This window comes from Pan paniscus, chromosome 2 (genome assembly GCF_029289425.2).
Source record: "Pan paniscus chromosome 2, NHGRI_mPanPan1-v2.0_pri, whole genome shotgun sequence".
NCBI classification, from domain to species: Eukaryota; Metazoa; Chordata; class Mammalia; order Primates; family Hominidae; genus Pan; species Pan paniscus.
In genome coordinates, this window is record NC_085926.1 from 176,706,595 (window position 1) to 176,725,792 (window position 19,198).

The window sequence follows — 19,198 nt, forward strand, 5'->3', positions numbered from 1 at the left end:
ATGGGCCTTCCAGGCTGAGAAACACTGCTATGCATCAACTTTTAAAAATAACAGATTTTGAATCTTTTCATTTCAATATTCGCTGTAGGTGTATTGAATGGATAGGGAGGCAAATAAATTGTGGGATAGCAAGTGTACTCCTGTCCTCAGTAAGCCATGTAGTAAATCCCACCAGCATCTCTAGCTAACTGTTGTCCATAAATTGGACACTCTAAACATAGGCGAGCCCAGCCCTGATGTATCGAATGGGGGGAAGTCTCACAGCAGTTCAGCTTAAAGAAACAAGACCTTTTCAAATGAAAAATTGAGGTTTCAATCCAAAAGAAAATGAAACCATTTTGTGGCATTTGTTTCTCCATCTAAATTAATACTTTCATTTTAGAAGCAAAATCTAGCTGAAATACAGTAATTTGCTGAAATTAAGGCATCATCTTTCACATTTGTGGCTGCTCTGCTCTGTTTCTCTGATGGCCTTCAGCTGTGCTCATTTTCTACTAAAGTGCTGATGCCTCAGGCCCCAAGTGGTCGTTGATTCCAAAATGCTTTCAGCTCTTCACATCTGGTTAGAACCATCAGAGACTTTTTCCTCAGTATATAAGCAAAATGTGACCACCCATGTTCCAGGAAAATACAGTTTGCCACACCAAGGGAGGGGATCAGGTCTAGTATCCTGCTTCTGGAATAAAACTTCACACATGCAAAGGGGCAGGAAGCTGTGGATGCCTGTCCAACAAAAGGAAAGGGTATTAATCTGCAAAGAAAACATGTTTTCCCATTGCTATGGTGATCAGCTTATACCCAAAACCAAACCATCAATTGCTGGTGTGTTAATTCCTAATTACAAATGTTAATCTTGATCATAAAATTAAAGGTATTTTTAAATGACCAGTTGACCAATGGGCAGCTGGAATCCTTCCAGGTGAGAGGTAACAGGGCACCCTTATTCATCCATTAGTCTGCATAAAAGGGTTTCTTTTCCATTGTGTTTGTGGGGAGACAGCAAAACACAATAGAATGAGCCTGGGCCTTAGAGAATTACAAGATTGGATCACAATTTCCAACACTTACTGCCCATATGTCCTTGCATATGTCATGGGATTTCTCAGTTCACTCACTTTTAAAAAGAAATTACTACCCAACTTGCACAGCTGTTGAGAGAACAAAAGAAGGTAATGTATGTAAATTACCAATTAGGGTGAAAGGAATGTGCAGTAAGTGATTGCTCATGACATAATGAAAGGGTTATCTTTTTTCCCTTATTAGAAAGACCTTAAGGCATTCTGTCACTGTCCTTCCATCTCTGTCAAGCTGGACCACACGACCCTCCACTCCTTTGCCATCTCTCCCCTCCTTCTCCCTCACACCTTCTGTGCCTACAAACTGGGCTGGGGAGGGAGTTGGGATGCAGAAAGTACAAAGTGAAACATACAGAGGTAGGGGCTGGAGCATGTCAAGAAGCTGCCTACAATGTAGAAATACAGGGTGAGGACAGGTGATGATTTTAAAGTATGCCTCATGTTACCAGTGAGTTCCATAAGGGAAAAAAGAACTTAAGTCAAGCACTGGAGAATACCATATCCAATGGAAGTCATTGAAAACGTTCTCACATGTCCAAGTTTGTCTATGTTATACGGTAGTTTGCTTAAAGCTGTTCTATTCGAAGGCCTAAACTTTACACAGATAGATCATATTAGAGATTTAGAAAAGATTTTTCAGCTTCAGGAGATGAGAAATAATTCCCTCAGACTATACCTTTCTCACTATTAGCTCTTGGGCCTGTGTTTACTCTCACCCCTTTCTCTGTAGCGTGTGGACCGAAGAGTCTCAATGCACCTTGCTGAATGCGTCCATCACGGAAACATTTAATTGCTCCTTCAGCTGTGGTCCAGACTGCTGGAAACTTTCTCAGTACCCCTGCCTCCAGGTGTACGTTAACCTGACTTCTTCCGGGGAAAAGCTCCTCCTCTACCACACAGAAGAGACAATAAAAATCAATCAGAAGGTAGGAACTTGGCATACTGCATTTCAGTTACCCCGCAGAGCTTCACACCAGGCTCTCTGCCTCTGAAGTTCCCCTTTGCCAGCATTTCAAAGGAAAGTACTTCCAGGAAGCAGAGCCTGCCTCTTCCATTCAGAGAGCTTGCTATGTGACTCTTGCCTAGAAAATATTTATTTTCTGTGCAAGTTGTGGACAAATCATTCCTACATTTGTGGTAGTGCAGATTTAGCTTTCACTTCCATTTGAAAGGGTAAATATTAATATATCTTTACACAAATAGACTGAGTCTTTCAAAGCAAGTATGCAGCTTAGAGATGTACAAGACAAAACCATGTGTTTGTCCTGTACCTGGGAACCATCAGGTAAAGGTGTATTCTGTTTGTCCATGGTCAATGTCATTTAGTTCTGTGACCTCAGGGATATAACAACCTTTATGATCCTCAGCTTCCTTTTCTCTAAAAAGTAACAAATGGCCACCTTGCAAGGTCCTTATGAAGATGAGTCCTGAGCATGTACAATGTTAAGCAGAGCATGCTACTTTCAACCCATGGTCACTCTGTGTGTGTGTGTGTGTGTGTGTGTGTGTGTGTGTGTGTGTGTGTGTGTGTTCTTCACATATGTTATATTCATAGAGGCTGAATTTTCCAGTCCACTAAGATATTCAAGTCCACATGGCAGATATTCAACGAATGTGTATTTTATTAAAGCTTTACATAAAATTTACATTTATAAGGTCTGGGATGACCAGGAAGGTGTCAGCAGAACCAACTTGCCATTACAATTTTAAGTTAAATATATTGAGTTTTGGATTTGTGGTAACAATTCGATATGCAGAATAATCTCATATGCCAAGACAACTCGATGCCACTCTTGGCTCTTATTACCAGGATAAACCCTTCTGACCTCTAATCTTTCTTGTAAAAGCTTTTCTTTTCATTAAATTGTCAGCACTTAAATGAAATAACTTATTGAAAAAAATGCAGTAGATTCAAGGTTCAATACTAGCACATAGAGAGTGAATAGGATTTGTTTCTGATAAACCCACCTTGAACTTTTGTTACAATAACTTAAAGGAATTCTTGCAAATATCTCTGAGGACTCAACATAATAAATATTTCAGAGAATGTTGTTTGAAAATGCTGGCTCTGATTTTCTTTCATTTGTAGTAGCCACAAATAACACCAGTCCCAGTGCTGTGCTGCAGTATGTAAAGCCTAGCTCTCTCACAAAGTGCTTGTCTTTCAAGATCTTCCCTTAAGTCAGATTTTAAAATCAAAGCTGACCAGCAACGACAAATGCCTATAAAACTCTTAAACCTGAAGAGGCATCAAAAAGTGGGACATATTTTCATTTCCTCATTTTGACAATTTATCACTACAGCCCTGTGAATGCATTATTTAGGCTATAAACGGAGAGGGAAGCTACTAATAAATGTCCCAGACATGTATTCAGGACTGGTACCCTATTTGCTCTCAGCATAATACTAGGTCATCATTTGTTTTATTGGCCCCACTATCTTGTTTTTTAAAGTAAATTATAACATACAGAACTGTGCATGAAATGAAAAAGTACAGCTCAAGTATGACAAACAGATTCATAACCACCGTGTAACCACCTTAAGGGTAAAGAAATACAACATTTTCTGTACCCCAAAAACACCCTACATGCCCCCTCTCAATAACTATAGGGTCTGCCTCCACCAAAGACAATTATCCTGACTGTTTATGGCAATTACTTTCTTACTTTTCTTTGTACTTTTATCACCTAAGGATATATCCTTAAACATATATATTTTGTTAATAGTTTTGCCTCATTTTTAAGCATTATATAAATGGAATCACATAGAATACTTTCCTTTCTGTCTGGTTTTCTTCACATAGCGTTATGTTTGTTAGATTTATTCCATTTGGTTACAGTTCATTCATTTTCATTACTGTATCATATTCCATTGTATGAGTATGTCTGTTTATTTATTCATTCTACTGCTGATGGACATTTTGAATTGTCTACAGTTTGGGACTACTACAAGTAATTCTACCATGAATATTCTCATATATGTCTCTGGTGCACAAGCACACACACTTCCATCAGGTATAAACCTGGGAATGGAATATTTAAATCATAGAGTATCCATATCTTAAAGTTAAGTAGATAATGCCAAGTAGTTTTCCAAAATGTATATGCAAATATACATTCTCACCAACCCTATGGGTATGAGAGTTCTTACTGCTCCAAATCTTTGCCAACATTTGGTAATATCTGTAATTTTAATTTAGCTAATGTGGTGATATTTCCTCATGATTCTGATGGCTAATGTTATCAAGTGCCTTTTCATTTATTTATTGGCCATTTGGGTATCCATTTTGGGCTGTGTCCATGCAAGTTGTTTGCCCATTTTTCTGTGGAATTGTTTCTTCTTTACATTCAATATAGGAACCATTTAAATATGAACCTCTGTTGGTTATATGTGTTGTAAATATCTTCTCGCATTATGTGGCCTTTTCACTCTCTGAATGTCTCTCAGTGGAAGAAACTTCTAATTTCCGTGTAACCAGATTTTGTCAATCTTTTTCTTTCTGTTCAGTGCTTTTGCTGTTCTGTTTAAGTCTTATGCCCACCCTAATATCATAAAGTCATTCTCCTAAATGACATTCTAGGTGTATTATTGTTTTCCCTTTCATGTATACAGTAAAATCTGACTGGAATTAATTTTTATATATGGATCAAGTTTCTTTTTTGTTTGTTTGTTTTTTCATATGGACACCCACATGCTCCAGTCCATTTTTGAAGAGATCACACTTTTCCTCATTGAATTATTTTTTGAATCTCATTTCTTCCTCTGTTTTATCAGAAGTTATCTATTCTGTTACTATTCTTTTTAAAGTCAAAAAATAACAGATACTGGTGAGGTTGCAAAGAAAAAGGAACGCCTATCCACTTTTGGTGGGAATGTAAACTGGTTCAGCCATTGTGTTCAGAGAACACAAAGCAGAACTATCATTCATCCCAGCAATCCCAGTATTGGGTATATACCCTGAAAAATACAAATTGTTCTGCCACAAAGACACATGTACATGTATGTTCATGGCAGCACTTCTCACAATAGCAAACATATGGAATCAACCTAAATGCCCATCAACAGTGGACAGGATAAAGAAAATGTGGTACATATACACCATGGAATAATACTACACAGTCATGAAAAAGAATGAGATCATGTCCTTTGCAGCAACCATGGATGGAGCTGGAGGTCATCATGCTAAGTAAACTAACACAGGAACAGAAAACCAAATACCACATATTCTCACTTATAAGTGATAGCTAAACATTGAGTACACATGGACATAATGAATGAAAAAGCACACACCAAAGCCTGCTTGAGTGTGGAGGGAGGAAGGAGGGTGAGAATTTAAAACTACATAGGGTACTATGCTTATTACCTGGGTGGTGAAATAAACTGTACACCACACCCCTGTGACATGCAACTTACCTATGTAACAAACCTGCACCTAAACCTAAAATAAAACTTCACAACTTGCAATCTTGACTAATCAAAGACATTGAAACATTTTAACTCCACTTTTTTATTCTTTTCCCAACTTATATATTATCATTTTTATGTTATGTATACTTGAAGCTCATGTAGACATTACTATTGTTGTTGTATATAGCCAATGTTAATTTACATGGATCCACATTTTTCCATTTTTATTATTCGTATTCCTTTATCTCTGTTCTTCTGTCTAGGATCATCTTTACTAGTATTTATTTTAGTGCAATGACATCCCTAAAAAATGTTCTCATTTTTCATTTGTCTGAAAGCATTCTTCATTTTATTTTTCTTCTGGAAGGACACATTCACAGAGTATAAAATTCTAAGTTGGCTATTTTTTTTCCATTGTCTTCTGGTGAGCATTGTTACTATTCAGAAATCAGCCCTCAGTCTAATTGCTGCTTCTTTGAAGGTAATCTTGGCCTATTTTAAAGATTATTTTATTGGTTTTTCTACAGTTTAACTATTATGTGCCAATACATGCAATTATTTTTATTTAGCCTACTTAGCATTAGCATTTCCAGGGCTTCTTTCCCTGCTCCTTAATATTCTTTGTCAATTTTAGAAAATTCTGTCATTATCTCATCAACATTGTCTGTAGTCATTCTCTGCCTCTTCACCTCTGGGACTCCAGTTGGCCACATATGAGGTTTTCTCATTGTATCCCCTACATGTCTTATGCTCCCTTTTGTTTTTCTCCCTCCTTTTGTCTCTCTTTACTTCTTTCTGGATACATTCCTATCTTCTAATTCAGCAATTCTTTCCTCTGCTCTGCAGATCAACTGTTAAACCCATCCATTGAGTCCTTAATTTCTCTTACTGTATTTTCAATTCTAGAGTATCCAACTGAGTCTTGTTTTATCATTTCTAGTTCTCTGCAATATTTTAATTATTGTCTTTTAAATCTTTCAAATAAAAAGTAAAATTATAGTCATTATAAAGTCTATTTTGATATCTTCACTATTTGAAGCCCATATATACCTGTTCTGTTTTTGTTTTCTCTTGTTTGCTTTCATGTTGTCTTATAATATCTGGCTATGTTTTATTAGGTTTCTGATATTATATTTGCAAAATTTTTATACAAAATAACTTCAATACTAGGATAATGTTACAATGTCATCTTTTCCAAAAATTATTTCCACTTACTTCTGCCAGGTACAAGCCATTCAGGATCACCTCATTCTGACTTCATAAATTGTGATATTCAAATCTGAACTGAAGTCCCTTATGAGGACCTATCTATTTCAGGCTGACTATTCTCCCAGGATGCAGCCCTTCAGAATCCCAACCCATGTGAATAGGGGAATTATCAAGACCCCAGCTTGATAGGCCCACAATCATAATTCCTGCTCATAGCTCTGCAAGGCTGTCAAAAATGCCAGTTAGCCTCCTGGGCTCTCACCCCCCTTCCACAATCAGCAAATGCTCCCAGGGAAAAAAGGCACCAAACATTTGGCTCACTTTCCTGGCCCAGTGATTCTTTACTTTCTAGAAAGCTAGCCTCTGCTTTTAATCTGAAATATACACACTGAAAATACACAATTATCTCCATGTCAAAAGGTCATTAAACCATCTTCATGCAAAATGAGGAATATTCAAGATAATTCTGGCAAAAACATAAACAATTTTCAATGTCAACTCCCCTTCCTGTTATCCTTCCCAAGCTCACCAAAAATAATGGTCTCCCTCACAGTTACCAAGAAATGGGCATGGTTGTATTGAGATACATCAGGCGCTACTGATAATAACTGTCCTAAGACAATAGGAGGCGAAAGGATATTAGTCAATCTGTCTGCATCTTGGTAGAAAGCATTTTATTTTTACATTTTTACCCTCTCTCACATAGTTTTTCTTTAGCCTTTAAACCCAGTGCCCAACCTCTTGTCAACATTATGACCGAAGCTGCTTAAGCTGATAAACTGTCATGCTCTCCTGGAGCCACTGGCTGACTAATGGGCTCTGGGAGCTACAAGAGGGCTCAAGGGTCCCTGCCTCCCTTGGCTACAAGGCTGTCACTAGCATCATAAAAAACAGCAGCTGAGTATTAATTCACTATGGTTGTTGCTTGTGAATACCTCAATGCCCATCTCCTTCAGGAGTTTAAAACCTCTTTTACTCACCAGGAATTCCCAAAACATGCCCCTATGATTTGAGGTTAGATTAAAAATGTAGTTTGGTGCAAAAAAAAGGAAGCTATACCCATTTTTTGGTATATGGCATAATACTATATATCTGTTCTGATGATGTAGAAAAATCCAAATTCAGTTTCTCCTACTATACTCTCACAACACACTGCTAACTCCGGGTGTGTGTGGGGCTTTTCCCCACACATAATGAAGGTGAGGTCAGAATAATAAAATAATTTTCCCAGAGTTACACATTCACTAACTAATTATGTCTGAATTAAAATCTAAGTCTTTTTACTTCATCATGCTTGCTCTTAAAAGAGTAAAACATTAGAGCATCCCCTTGAGAGAATAAAGACAAGAGTTCTGAAAAATCCAAATTCTATGAATTATTTATCCTTCTGATAGATATTTTGGTGAACAGGTGAGAATCTACACCATTCCATCCTATTCCAAGAGGCACTTAGGATCAAGTAAGAAACAATGAGCAAGGAATAGAATTATCTGTGATCCATAGGTAAGATTAGGACTGTATATTCAGCACCAGTTTATGTAGAGTGGATATTAAACAGATAGAAGCTTACCCTGAAAGGGGCTAAAAAAAAAAGTGGGGGCGTGGAGGAGGGGAATATGCCCTGAAATTTGGCATTTGACATCCCATAATTAGCATCTTAAATTTGAGATATTTCTTAGAAATTTGCTGAAACTGCCTGTAGACCATAGATTCAGAAACACTTTGTGACTGACAAAGTTTAGTCACTGCTTACCAAAGTTGAATCTGGGACAGCTGAAGAGGGCACCTTTGTGTATAAGTAAAAGAAAGAATGTGCCAGAAAGAAGCTGATACTGAGCATCAAGAAGAAAAGCGGGGGAAGGAACCTAGTGCTTTTCAATTGCCAAGACAGAGGGGCGTGGTGAAGATTCAAGGTCAGATTAGATATCAGCCTCACTTTAGGACTAATTGGATACATCAGAATCCTAGGGATTCCATGGTTTAAGCTCTCTGGATATTGTCTAATCCCAAAGTGCCGAGAAGATTCTATCTCCTTAGTCAATTTCCTAGGTCTTTCAAGTTTCTTCTCTACTCCAAATCAAGCAGAAGTGCCATAATAGATATGAGATCTGTGGGCAAATACAGGAAAGGAAAATCTCTCTGTAGTGGGACCTTTGTCTCAATACTGAAAGAAACAGTCATGCATAGCAGTGTGAATTCTGTTTTCCTTTTCACTACTAAATACTTGGAACGGTCCACTTGCCAAAATCAAGCAGATACTAGAAGTTCAAACTAAACAAGTCTAAGGTAAATGTTGTAGGATCCACTTTTTTAAAAAGTGACAGTAAAGAGCATGAAGTCTCAAAAGGAGTGGGAAGAAATGAAGTCTCAATTTACTTTCTCAACTCACCTGTTTATCACTAATGTTCAAAAAATTCAAAAGTTCAAAATATATTTGTGAATCCGAGGCTACCAGCTGGGGAACTATACATTCTTTGAACATTTGAGCTATGTCCCATTCTCAAGCATAGAATGCAAAGTCTGGTACATTATATATGCTTAATAAATATGTGCACAATATTCATTGTTTGGGAACACTAGAAAAAGTTCCATTGACTTTGGAACTAATAATATTTATGTTTCACATGAGCAATGCTTTTTTTTCCATTTTTGGTTTTTGTTTGTTTGTTTGTTTACTTCATGGACATTGTAGACTAGGACCTGGTTACTAAGGAGTTTTTACAGTACATGTGTGGCCCACCTCTATGATGGTACAGTCTTTACTGAAAGGCTTTTTAGCCACATTCTCAATGCATTTCATCACCCATCTGTGTTTTTTTCTGTTTCGCTATACATTCTATATTGTTTATGTTTTTGTCACCTATATATAACATGCTACATGGTATATTGGAGCCAACAAATATCGCACGGATTTTATCAAATTTCTAACCCCATTTCAAGAATAAGACACTTCCCTCTTTATAAAAAGGCAAATGAAGAACACACCTTTCCCTTGAAGTGATCTGAGAAATGGATAGCTCCCTTCCTAACATCACAAGGAAAAGGAGGCTGACAGTGAGGTTATTCAGCCAAAAACACTCTCTTACTGCCTCCTCTCTTCCCCACATCTTTTATTTTTAAGATGAAGGCATGTCACTCTTCGCTTCACACAAGCCTAGGGAGGCATGTCTGAAAAAAAGCATGTCTCAAAACTTCTGTCCATCATGACAATAAAAATAACTGTTCTGAAAGATTCTGGAAGAGAGGCTAAGGAAAAAAAAATTTAGTCAGTTCCCCAAAAATTGGAGAGAAGATGCAATTGCTGGACCTTCATTACCCATGTAAGAGAAAGGATGATCAGAAGACATTGACAGGACCCAAGGTTTTTCAGCTGGGAAAGGAAAGAGCATGATCATGGGTCCATCCCTGTGGTTTTCAATACTAAAGAGAAGTTTCTGTCTGTCAAGAATCTAAGGATTGGGAAAAGCAGTAAGATTTTATTAACAAAACTCAGTATTAAGAGAGATGTAAGTCTAAATCTTCCACTGAATGGCTGCTTCAGAGGTTTGATAGATTTATATAGTCACATGTTAAAGCACAAAAGAAAGAATGACCTATAGCCATGGTAAAATATTAACATATTTTTTATCAGTACTAAAATATATTGTATATATAAAATTATTACTCATATATTCTTTCTGTTAAATATCATACAGAGTCTAAAAGCTAAATCTTCCCTTTCCCACACCTCCCACCAAAAAAGAGAGATCTAAAAATGATGGATGTTTAGTTTTTCTATCTAAATTACATTTTTCCAACTAAGTGTATATCTCACTTAGTAAAGTTTTGTTTATTGAAATGCATTCTATGTATTCAAAACCAAAGACATAAAAATACCCTCTGAACACATGATAAAATCATAAGATAACTAAATCTTCACTCTAAATTCACACCTGCCTAAGAAACATACTCATGGCTATCATTTGAGCCACAGAAACAAAAACCTAGGCTCCTAGTGTAGAATTCAGCACAATGCAAATCTCCTAAGACAAAAAGGCAAGGGACATGAGATGACAGCCATTAAACAGGACTGCTTCTGTGAAAACCATGCAGCTAGTAATTTTCTCGTCTTAGAGATTTCATAGTTTATTATGTGATGCTTGATTGATGACTTTTAGATGATCATGTGGACAAATGTGAAATTCCAATAGAAAAACATGTTAATGAAAATTTATTGAGGCTTTACGCATATTCATCACTTAATCCTCACAAAAAAAAACCCTGCCATGAAGGCTCTATTAACCCCATTATATAGATTCAAAAAAATTGATTCTGAGAGGCCACATAACTTGCCTACAGTCACACAGTAACCAGATCTCCTGAGCACAAGTTAGGAGCTTGTTATACTACTCATACATTCATGATCACCAAAGGACTTATCAATAATAAAAGTACATGACTGATTGACAAATAGTAGAATTTTCATTTTCAGGGACAGTTAATGATCTAGTGACAGCTGGTTTATATGTATGTTGAAAAATGACAAGATGAGAAAGAGCTAAAAACACCAGGGCAGAGGACCTTTTCTCCACTGGTATCTGTCTGTTGCTCATATGTGTACCATTGGCCCAGAGGTCCCACAATCAATCAAGTATGGACCATGCCTCATCCATCCAGCCCACATGCATGCAATGAAAGCCCAATGGCTTTCAACTTTAATTAGCAGCTCCTGTATTACAGTTCTGCCAGATGGTCTCAGTGGTAGTTTATATGAAGAATCTTACCTAGTGACAGAATTATTGCCATTTGTCTGACAAATGTTTCTTTAAAAATCTATATTTTTAAGCTGAATCAATTCACAAAAGCATAAGAAAAGGAAAAACTTCACTTTCAATGGAATGCCATTTTTACTGAGATCATTTCAATAACTTAGCACTGTTCACCACTGAAATTGCTACTATAAACTATCTTGGCACAAAAATATACAGATACCTGAAGCATTCATAATCTAAATTGGCTTGGTTTAAATTCAACCAGAAATGGTTTGTCTGTTATTTTTTAAAATGCTTTGGTTCAAAAAACATTTCTAAAAATGTTAAAGAAATGATCAGGACATCTTTGAAGATGTCCATTTTTGAAGGACAAAAATAAAGGTATTCCCACACTGCCTTACACCCTTTTGATCCAGAGGCATCCAACTGGTAGGAAATTTGCTTCATGGCAGTCAAAGTCCAGTTTTCATACTAAATTATAACTGACTGAAAAATTCTGCTTTCTTGGTGATACTTTCACCCCCTTAATGCCTTGCTAGTACCAGGGGATTCTCTGCTCTACTCACCTATACAAATGTATTCACATTTATTCTTAGCTGGTTAAATTTTAAGGTGTCAACCAGACCTTGCTACAAGAACAGCACATTAAACATGGTTTACGATAAATGCCAGCATGCTCATCCTCCATTCTTAACTAATCAAAGAAACTTCCTGCTGTTTATAGTCAAATAATTCAACGACTACAGCTCAGCAAAAAAAAAAAAAAAAAAAAAAAAAAAAAAAAAAAAGAGCAAGGTGCCTGTGTGCCCACTGATAAAGTCATGGGAAAGAGTAATTCAAATATATTTCATTAGCCAAAACTCTTTGTTTTTTAAATACTTTGTTTCTGGGAAATCTACTGGTCTAAATTTTTCTGAAATTTCAGGCTTCTACCCCAAAACCTATATCAATGTACCTCAAAGTTCACCCGCTTCCTTATCTGTGTCTCTGCATATAGTCATGGAGGTTGTGCATTGCACAGAGGTACCAATCACATTGTAAAAGTCATATATGTGAATATTTATAGTTACAATGCAAAAATTGGTAAATGACAGTAAGATGTGAGTTTTATTAAAAAAATAAGTTTATCAGGATAATTTTCCAACTGAAAATGATAATGTTTTGAAGAAGGAGCAAAGTGTTTCAACTCACACTAAAACACTGTATAGATAAGCAGTGATTCTGTCAGAAACCAATTTAATTCTGATAAATCAGATAAGTTAATCATTTGATTACATAAGGGGCAGGACAGTAAAAAGTCTATTGAGAGGTTCTTACCAATAGAGAAGAGAGTTAACCAAAAACCCAAACATCTCCCAGAAAAGTGATTTAAATCACTTTTTTCCAAACTTAAAAAAAAACCCTTATTATTATATCAGTTTTGTCATGGCACATTTATAAACCAAGGAAAATAAGTCACAGAGATTTCCTCAGAGATAGCTTTTTTAATTAAAAATGTGTCCAACTATATCTAACATAAAATAAAAAGAAAAACTACAAAAAAGTGATTTAATTCCATCTGTATCTAGATAAGAAAGAGGAGAAAGGGAAGAGTGAACAGGAAGAGGAACAGAGAGAAAGATTTAAAGCCAGGTGGGGGTTGAGGGAAGGGCAAGGAAGGAGGAGATACAAAAGAAAACAAAATCCAAAGATACAAGTGTGTATTAATCTGTTTTCACACTGCTAGAAAGAACAACTGAGACTGGGTAATTTATAAAAGAAAAAGGTTTAGTTGACTCATGGTTCTGCATGGCTGGGGAGACATCAGGAAGCTTACAATCACGATGGAAGGCAAAGGGGAAGCAAGGCATGTCTTTTCATACTGGCAGGAGAGAGAGCATGAGGGCCAGGGGGCTGCCAGACACTTTTAAACCATCACATCTCATGAGAACTCACTCATTATCATGAGAACAGCATGGGGAAGCCACCTCCATGATCCAGTCACCTCCCACCAGGTCCTTCCCTGACACGTGGAAATTACGATTTGAGATGAGACTTGGGTGGAGACACAGAGCCAAACCATATCATTCTGCCCTGGCTCTTCCCAAATCTCATGTCCTTTATACATTTCAAAACCAATCATGCCTTCCCAACAGTCCCCCAAAGTCTTAAATCATTCCAGCATTAACTCAAAATTCCAAGTCCAAAGTCTCATCTGAGATAAGGCAAATCCCTTCCGCCTATAAGCCTGTAAAATCAAAAGCAAGTTAGTTACTTCCAAGATACAATGGGGGTACAGGCATTGGGTAAACAGACCCATTCCAAATGGGAGAAATTGGCTAAAACAAAGGGACCATAGGCCCCATACAAGTCCAAAACCTGGACAGGCAGTCATTAAATCTTAAAGTTCCAAAATAATCTCCTTTGACTCCATGTCTCACATTCGGGGCACACTGATGCAAGAGATGGGTTCCCAAGACCTTGGGCAGCTTCACCCTGTGGTGTGGTTCTGCAGGATACAGCCCCTGCAGTTGCTTTCCCAGGCTGGCTCTGAGTGCCTGCAGCTTTTCTAGGCACACAGTGCAAGCTGTCAGTGGATCTATCCTTCTGGGGTCTGAAGGACAGCAGCCCTCTTCTCACAGCTCCACTAGGCAGTGCCCCAGTGGGGATTCGGTGTGGGAACTCCAACCCCACATTTCCCTTCTGCATTGCCCTAGCAGAGGTTCTCCATGAGGTCTCCACCCCTACATCAGAATTCTGCCTGGACACCCAGGCATTTCTATCTATCCTCTGAAATCTAGGTGGAAGTTCCAAAACCTTAACTCTTTTGCACACCTGCAGTCCCAACAACACCTGGAAGCTGCCAAGGCTTGGGGCTTGCACGCTCTGAAGCAATGGCCTGAGCTGTACATTGACCACTTATAGCCACAGCTGGAGCAGCTGGAAAACAGGGCACCAAGTCTCAAGGCTGCACAGAGCAGCAGGGCCCTAGGCCATTTTTCCCTCCAATGCCTCCAGGCCTGTGATGGGAAGAGCTGCTACAAAAATCTCTGACATGCCTAGAGACATTTTCTCCACTGTGTTAGCTATTTACATTCAGCTCCTCCTTACTTATGCCAATTTCTGCAGGAAGCTTGAATTTCTCCCCAGAAAATGGGTTTTTCTTTTCTACCAACATGGTCAGGCTGCACATTTTCCAAATTTTTATGCTTTTAAACATAAGCTCCAATTTCAAATCATCTCTTTGTGAATGCATATAACTGCACATTTCAAGAAAAGCCAGGTCACCTCTTGAATGCTTTGCTGGTTAGAAATTTCTTCTGTCAGATATCCTAATTCATTTCTCTCAAGTTCAAAGTTCCACATATTTCTATGGCAGGGACAAAATGCTGCTAATCTCTTTGCTAAAGCAGGGCAAGTGCAACCTTTGCTCCAGTTCCCAGTAAGTTACTCATCTCCATCTGAAACTACCTCATTCCAGACTTCTTTCTCCATATCACTATCATCATTTTGGTCAAAACCATTCAACAAATCTCTAGGAAGTTCCAAATTTTCCTTCATCTTCCTGTCTTCTTCTGAGTGCTCCAAACTGTTCCAACTTCTGCCTGTTACCCAGTTCCAAAGTTGCTTCCACATTTTCAAGTTATCTTTATAGCAATTCCCCACTGGCCTGGTACCAATTCTCTGTATTAGCCTATTTTCACACTGTTATAAAGATACTACCTGAGACTGGGTAATTTATAAATGAAAAAGGTTTAATTAACTCACAGTTCCACATGGCTGGGAAGGCCTCAGGGAACTTACAGTCATAGCAGAAAATGAAGGAGAAGCAAGGCACATCTTCTCATGGTGGCAAGCAAGAGAGAGAACATGAGAGAAGAACTGTCAAACAGTTTTAAACCATCAAATCTCATGAGAACTTACTCACTGTCATAAGAAAAGCATGGGGGAAACTGCCCCCATGATCCAATCACCTCCCACCAGGTCCCTCTCCTGATACATGGTATTACAATTCAAGTGAGATTTGGGTGGAGACACAGAGCCAAACCATATCAAAGTGTGTAGAAATACAGAGAGGAGAAACATGTAAAAGAGGTAGCCAAAGAAAAGAGAGGTGAAAAGATAAAAAGAAAGGTAGCATAAGTTCTCAGGTGAGTGGTGATTAAAGAACTGTTTTATTCTTCCTTGGCTTATAGGAAAAGCTGTTTTATTTTTCCTTGGCTTATAGGAAAAGCTACTTTGGCACACTAAATGGGTCTGACCCACTCATCTCAGCTCTTTAACTATTCGATATTCCTATATATTACAGATTTCTTTTTCAGTAATTCAACAGAAGTGTAGCTGTTTTTTAATGACAGTTGCAAGGTAACCAAATAAAATGAAGCCAAGATAAAAAGATAAGAGTATACTACTTGCCCTGAGAGAACTGGTAAGTTTTTATGTTATGTGGACAGATGTGGACAGACAAAATGATGGCAGAGTTGACATTCTGATTCCATAAAGAAGTATGTTCAATAGAAAATAATTAAAACCTATCATACCTAGCTATGGCAAAAAGAATCCTTGGAATCATTTAATCTATTTTACGCATGCAACATGAAATGATTAAATCAAGCTAATTAACATATCTATCATTTTATTTCAATCAATAATATATGGGTGAGCAATCAAGGGACATCTTGGTCAGATACCTTAAAACATTGTTTTAATCAATGTGTTATTTATTAGGGTTTCCAAAGGCACCAGTTCGAATATGAAAAGAATAACCACCATGGTTATTTCACAGATCACTAATATGGACACAATACTCCACCCCCTCCTAGAGTCTCAAACACACAGAGTATCTTCTAGTAACAGTTTATCTTATTCTCCACAGTGCTCCTATATACCTAAATGTGGAAAAAATTTTGAAGAATCCATGTCCCTGGTGAATGTTGTCATGGAAAACTTCAGGAAGTATCAACACTTCTCCTGCTATTCTGACCCAGAAGGAAACCAGAAGAGCGTTATCCTAACCAAACTCTACAGTTCCAACGTGCTGTTCCATTCACTCTTCTGGCCAACCTGTATGATGGCTGGGGGCGTGGCAATTGTTGCCATGGTGAAACTTACACAGTACCTCTCCCTACTATGTGAGAGGATCCAACGGATCAATAGATAAACACAAAAATGGATAAAATAATTTTTGTTAAAGCTCAAATACTGTTTTCTTTCATTCTTCACCAAAGAACCTTAAGTTTGTAATGTGCAGTCTGTTATGAGTTCCCTAATATATTCTTATATGTAGAGCAATAATGCAAAAGCTGTTCTATATGCAAACATGATGTCTTTATTATTCAGGAGAATAAATAACTGTTTTGTGTTGGTTGGTGGTTTTCATAATCTTATTTCTGTACTGGAACTAGTACTTTCTTCTCTCATTCCACCAAAACAGGGCTCAGTTATTCATTTGCCAAGCTTCGTGGAGGAATGTAGGTGACATCAATGTGATAAAGTCTGTGTTCTGAGTTGTCAGATCTCTTGAAGACAATATTTTTCATCACTTATTGTTTACTAAAGCTACAGCCAAAAATATTTTTTTCTTTTCCTATTCTAAACTGAGCCCTATAGCAAGTGAAGAGACCAGATTTCCTAATTAAAGGAAGTTAGGTACTTTCCTTGTATTTTTTACCATATCACTGTAAAGAAGAGGGGAAACCCAGCCCGCTACTTTTTTTCATCACTTTTTATTCATAACTTCAGATTTTTAAAACTAATTTCCAAAATATAAGCTGTTTTCATTAGCCAGTTCTATAATATCTTCCTGTGATTTATGTAGAAAATGAACAGACCCCTTTTCCATTTAAGACCCTGCTACTGTGTGAAGAGATGATACTTACAAGGAGTGTCATTACCTGTGAGCTGACTGAATGTTGGTAGGTGCTCCATTACAATCCAGGAAAGTCTGTGTTACTGATATTTGTGTGGAAATCTTTATTTCATTTCAATTTAACCATTAGATGTTAGATGGTAAAATTAAGATGCTACTTGTTGGTAAAAATTGGTGGACTGGTTTCAATGGGTAAATCTGTTGTGGCAAATTAATGTGTTGGAATATTGCTCTTTGTGAATTTGTGCTTAAGTCAATGAATGTGTAGTATCTCCTTCTGACAAGCATTCCCTATTGGGATTTTAAAGCTATGTGCACAGAATATTAGTCTCTTCTACATGTTTTATTTTTCTATTTATAATTCCCTTTTTTGTTGTTATATTTTATACACAGAATAGATCTTTTTTCTAACACATATTTGAACTGAATAACAGACTTAAAGAAAGCCTTTGTTCATATTGCTATTTACTTTTGTGTTTGGGGGAAAATACGAGGGATTGATTTTAAATAAAAAACATTCCATCTTTCATTTAATATCAATATCAAAAGAAGAAGACAAACATCTATCTTTCTCATCTATATTTAAGTACCTTTTTGTAATGTAGTATCAAAGTTTTTTAGGTAATGCAAAATTTTACAAATCATTTGTGGAATGAATGGTAAAACTAATCTGATGAAGTGGAAAATTATTCTGCAATATTGTAATTCATAGTTTGACTTTTCATAAGCAAATAAATCCCTAGGATGTAATCAGGACTTCAAATGTGTAATTAAATTTTTTTAAAAAAAATCTATTAAATTGCAAGATTTGAATACTTCTTGCATTCTGAGCTGACAAGCCCATGGTAGTCCAAAAATTTGTATTTCACTACCTTTTAAAATATGTTGAGTGATTACAAAGAAAGTTTCTTTTTTTAACACCCAAACACATACACATAATGTTGTAACCATTTGAAAAATAGAATGAAAAACTCTTTTATTTCTACTCTACTTTAAAACGTATAATTCTGAAGATATTAAAGAAATATTTGAGACTATAGAGCTGAAAATGTGCAGTCTTTAATGTTCCTTAGGATTCCCTTCGAGTGATCCAAGGGTGAAATATATGTGAGTGAAATTATCAGATGGGTTATTTTATTTTTACTTAATTCTGAATTTTTATTAAAAATTACCAAATAATGTTTAAGATAACAATGTAGAAATTTTTAAATAATGACACCAAAAAGAGATTAACTGCTGCCTTCTAGAATCCCAACACAGCAACAGCCCCTTCAAGAAATTTAGATATATACACAATTAATGCTCATTATTAAAAGAGAAAGATCTGGGACTAATAATGTTTTAAATGCTTTGCACATGTTAACTAATTTCATTATTTAACAACTCTATTGGATGAGGTATTATTATTATCTCATCCTACAGATGAGAATGTTGAAGCTAAGAGATGTTCAATAATTTCCCCAAGGCTATGCACATACTAAGATGGTGAAGAGCTAAGAAAACAGTCTGTAGTTTTCCTGCTATGGTGACCATTTCCATGACTTTGGCATCTTTTAGATAACACAGGGGGATTCTGAGGCTTGGAAAAGATTATAGGAGTGAAGAAAAAGCATTGAACTGGAAGTCAAAGATTTCACTGGAGATACGGTGACTAGATGACTTTAAAGTTCTCAATTAGTCTTTTGACTTCTTTGACTGTAAAATTAGGAGGTGAAGTCAGCTGATCATCAAGGTCCCTTTTAACACTAACATTCCATCCTAGGTATGTGGAAAGAGGAATGAATACCATTTGCTAACCTTCAGAGCACAGGTCTGATTCTCAAACAGAATCTGTATATATTAATCTATGGATTGAAAAACAGCTTTTCTATTGATATTCCTAGTAAGTCTTTCATTTTTAAGCCCTA

At 36.8% G+C, this 19,198-nt stretch overlaps 1 protein-coding gene across 3 annotated transcripts in view; it reads left to right on the plus strand.

Annotated features, from left to right (window-relative positions):
• KCNMB2 (potassium calcium-activated channel subfamily M regulatory beta subunit 2) overlaps positions 1 to 16,789 on the plus strand; it is a 302,803-nt gene extending 286,014 nt beyond the window's left edge. For all 3 annotated transcript variants that reach the window (XM_014344452.4, XM_003831955.5, XM_055110701.2), the window contains 2 exons: positions 1,807 to 2,002; positions 16,299 to 16,789. In XM_014344452.4, coding sequence (XP_014199938.1) covers positions 1,807 to 2,002; positions 16,299 to 16,583 — 481 coding nt within the window. In that variant the 3' untranslated portion in view covers positions 16,584 to 16,789. The remainder of the gene's footprint in view (positions 1 to 1,806; positions 2,003 to 16,298) is intronic.
• The last annotated feature ends 2,409 nt before the right edge of the window (positions 16,790 to 19,198 follow it).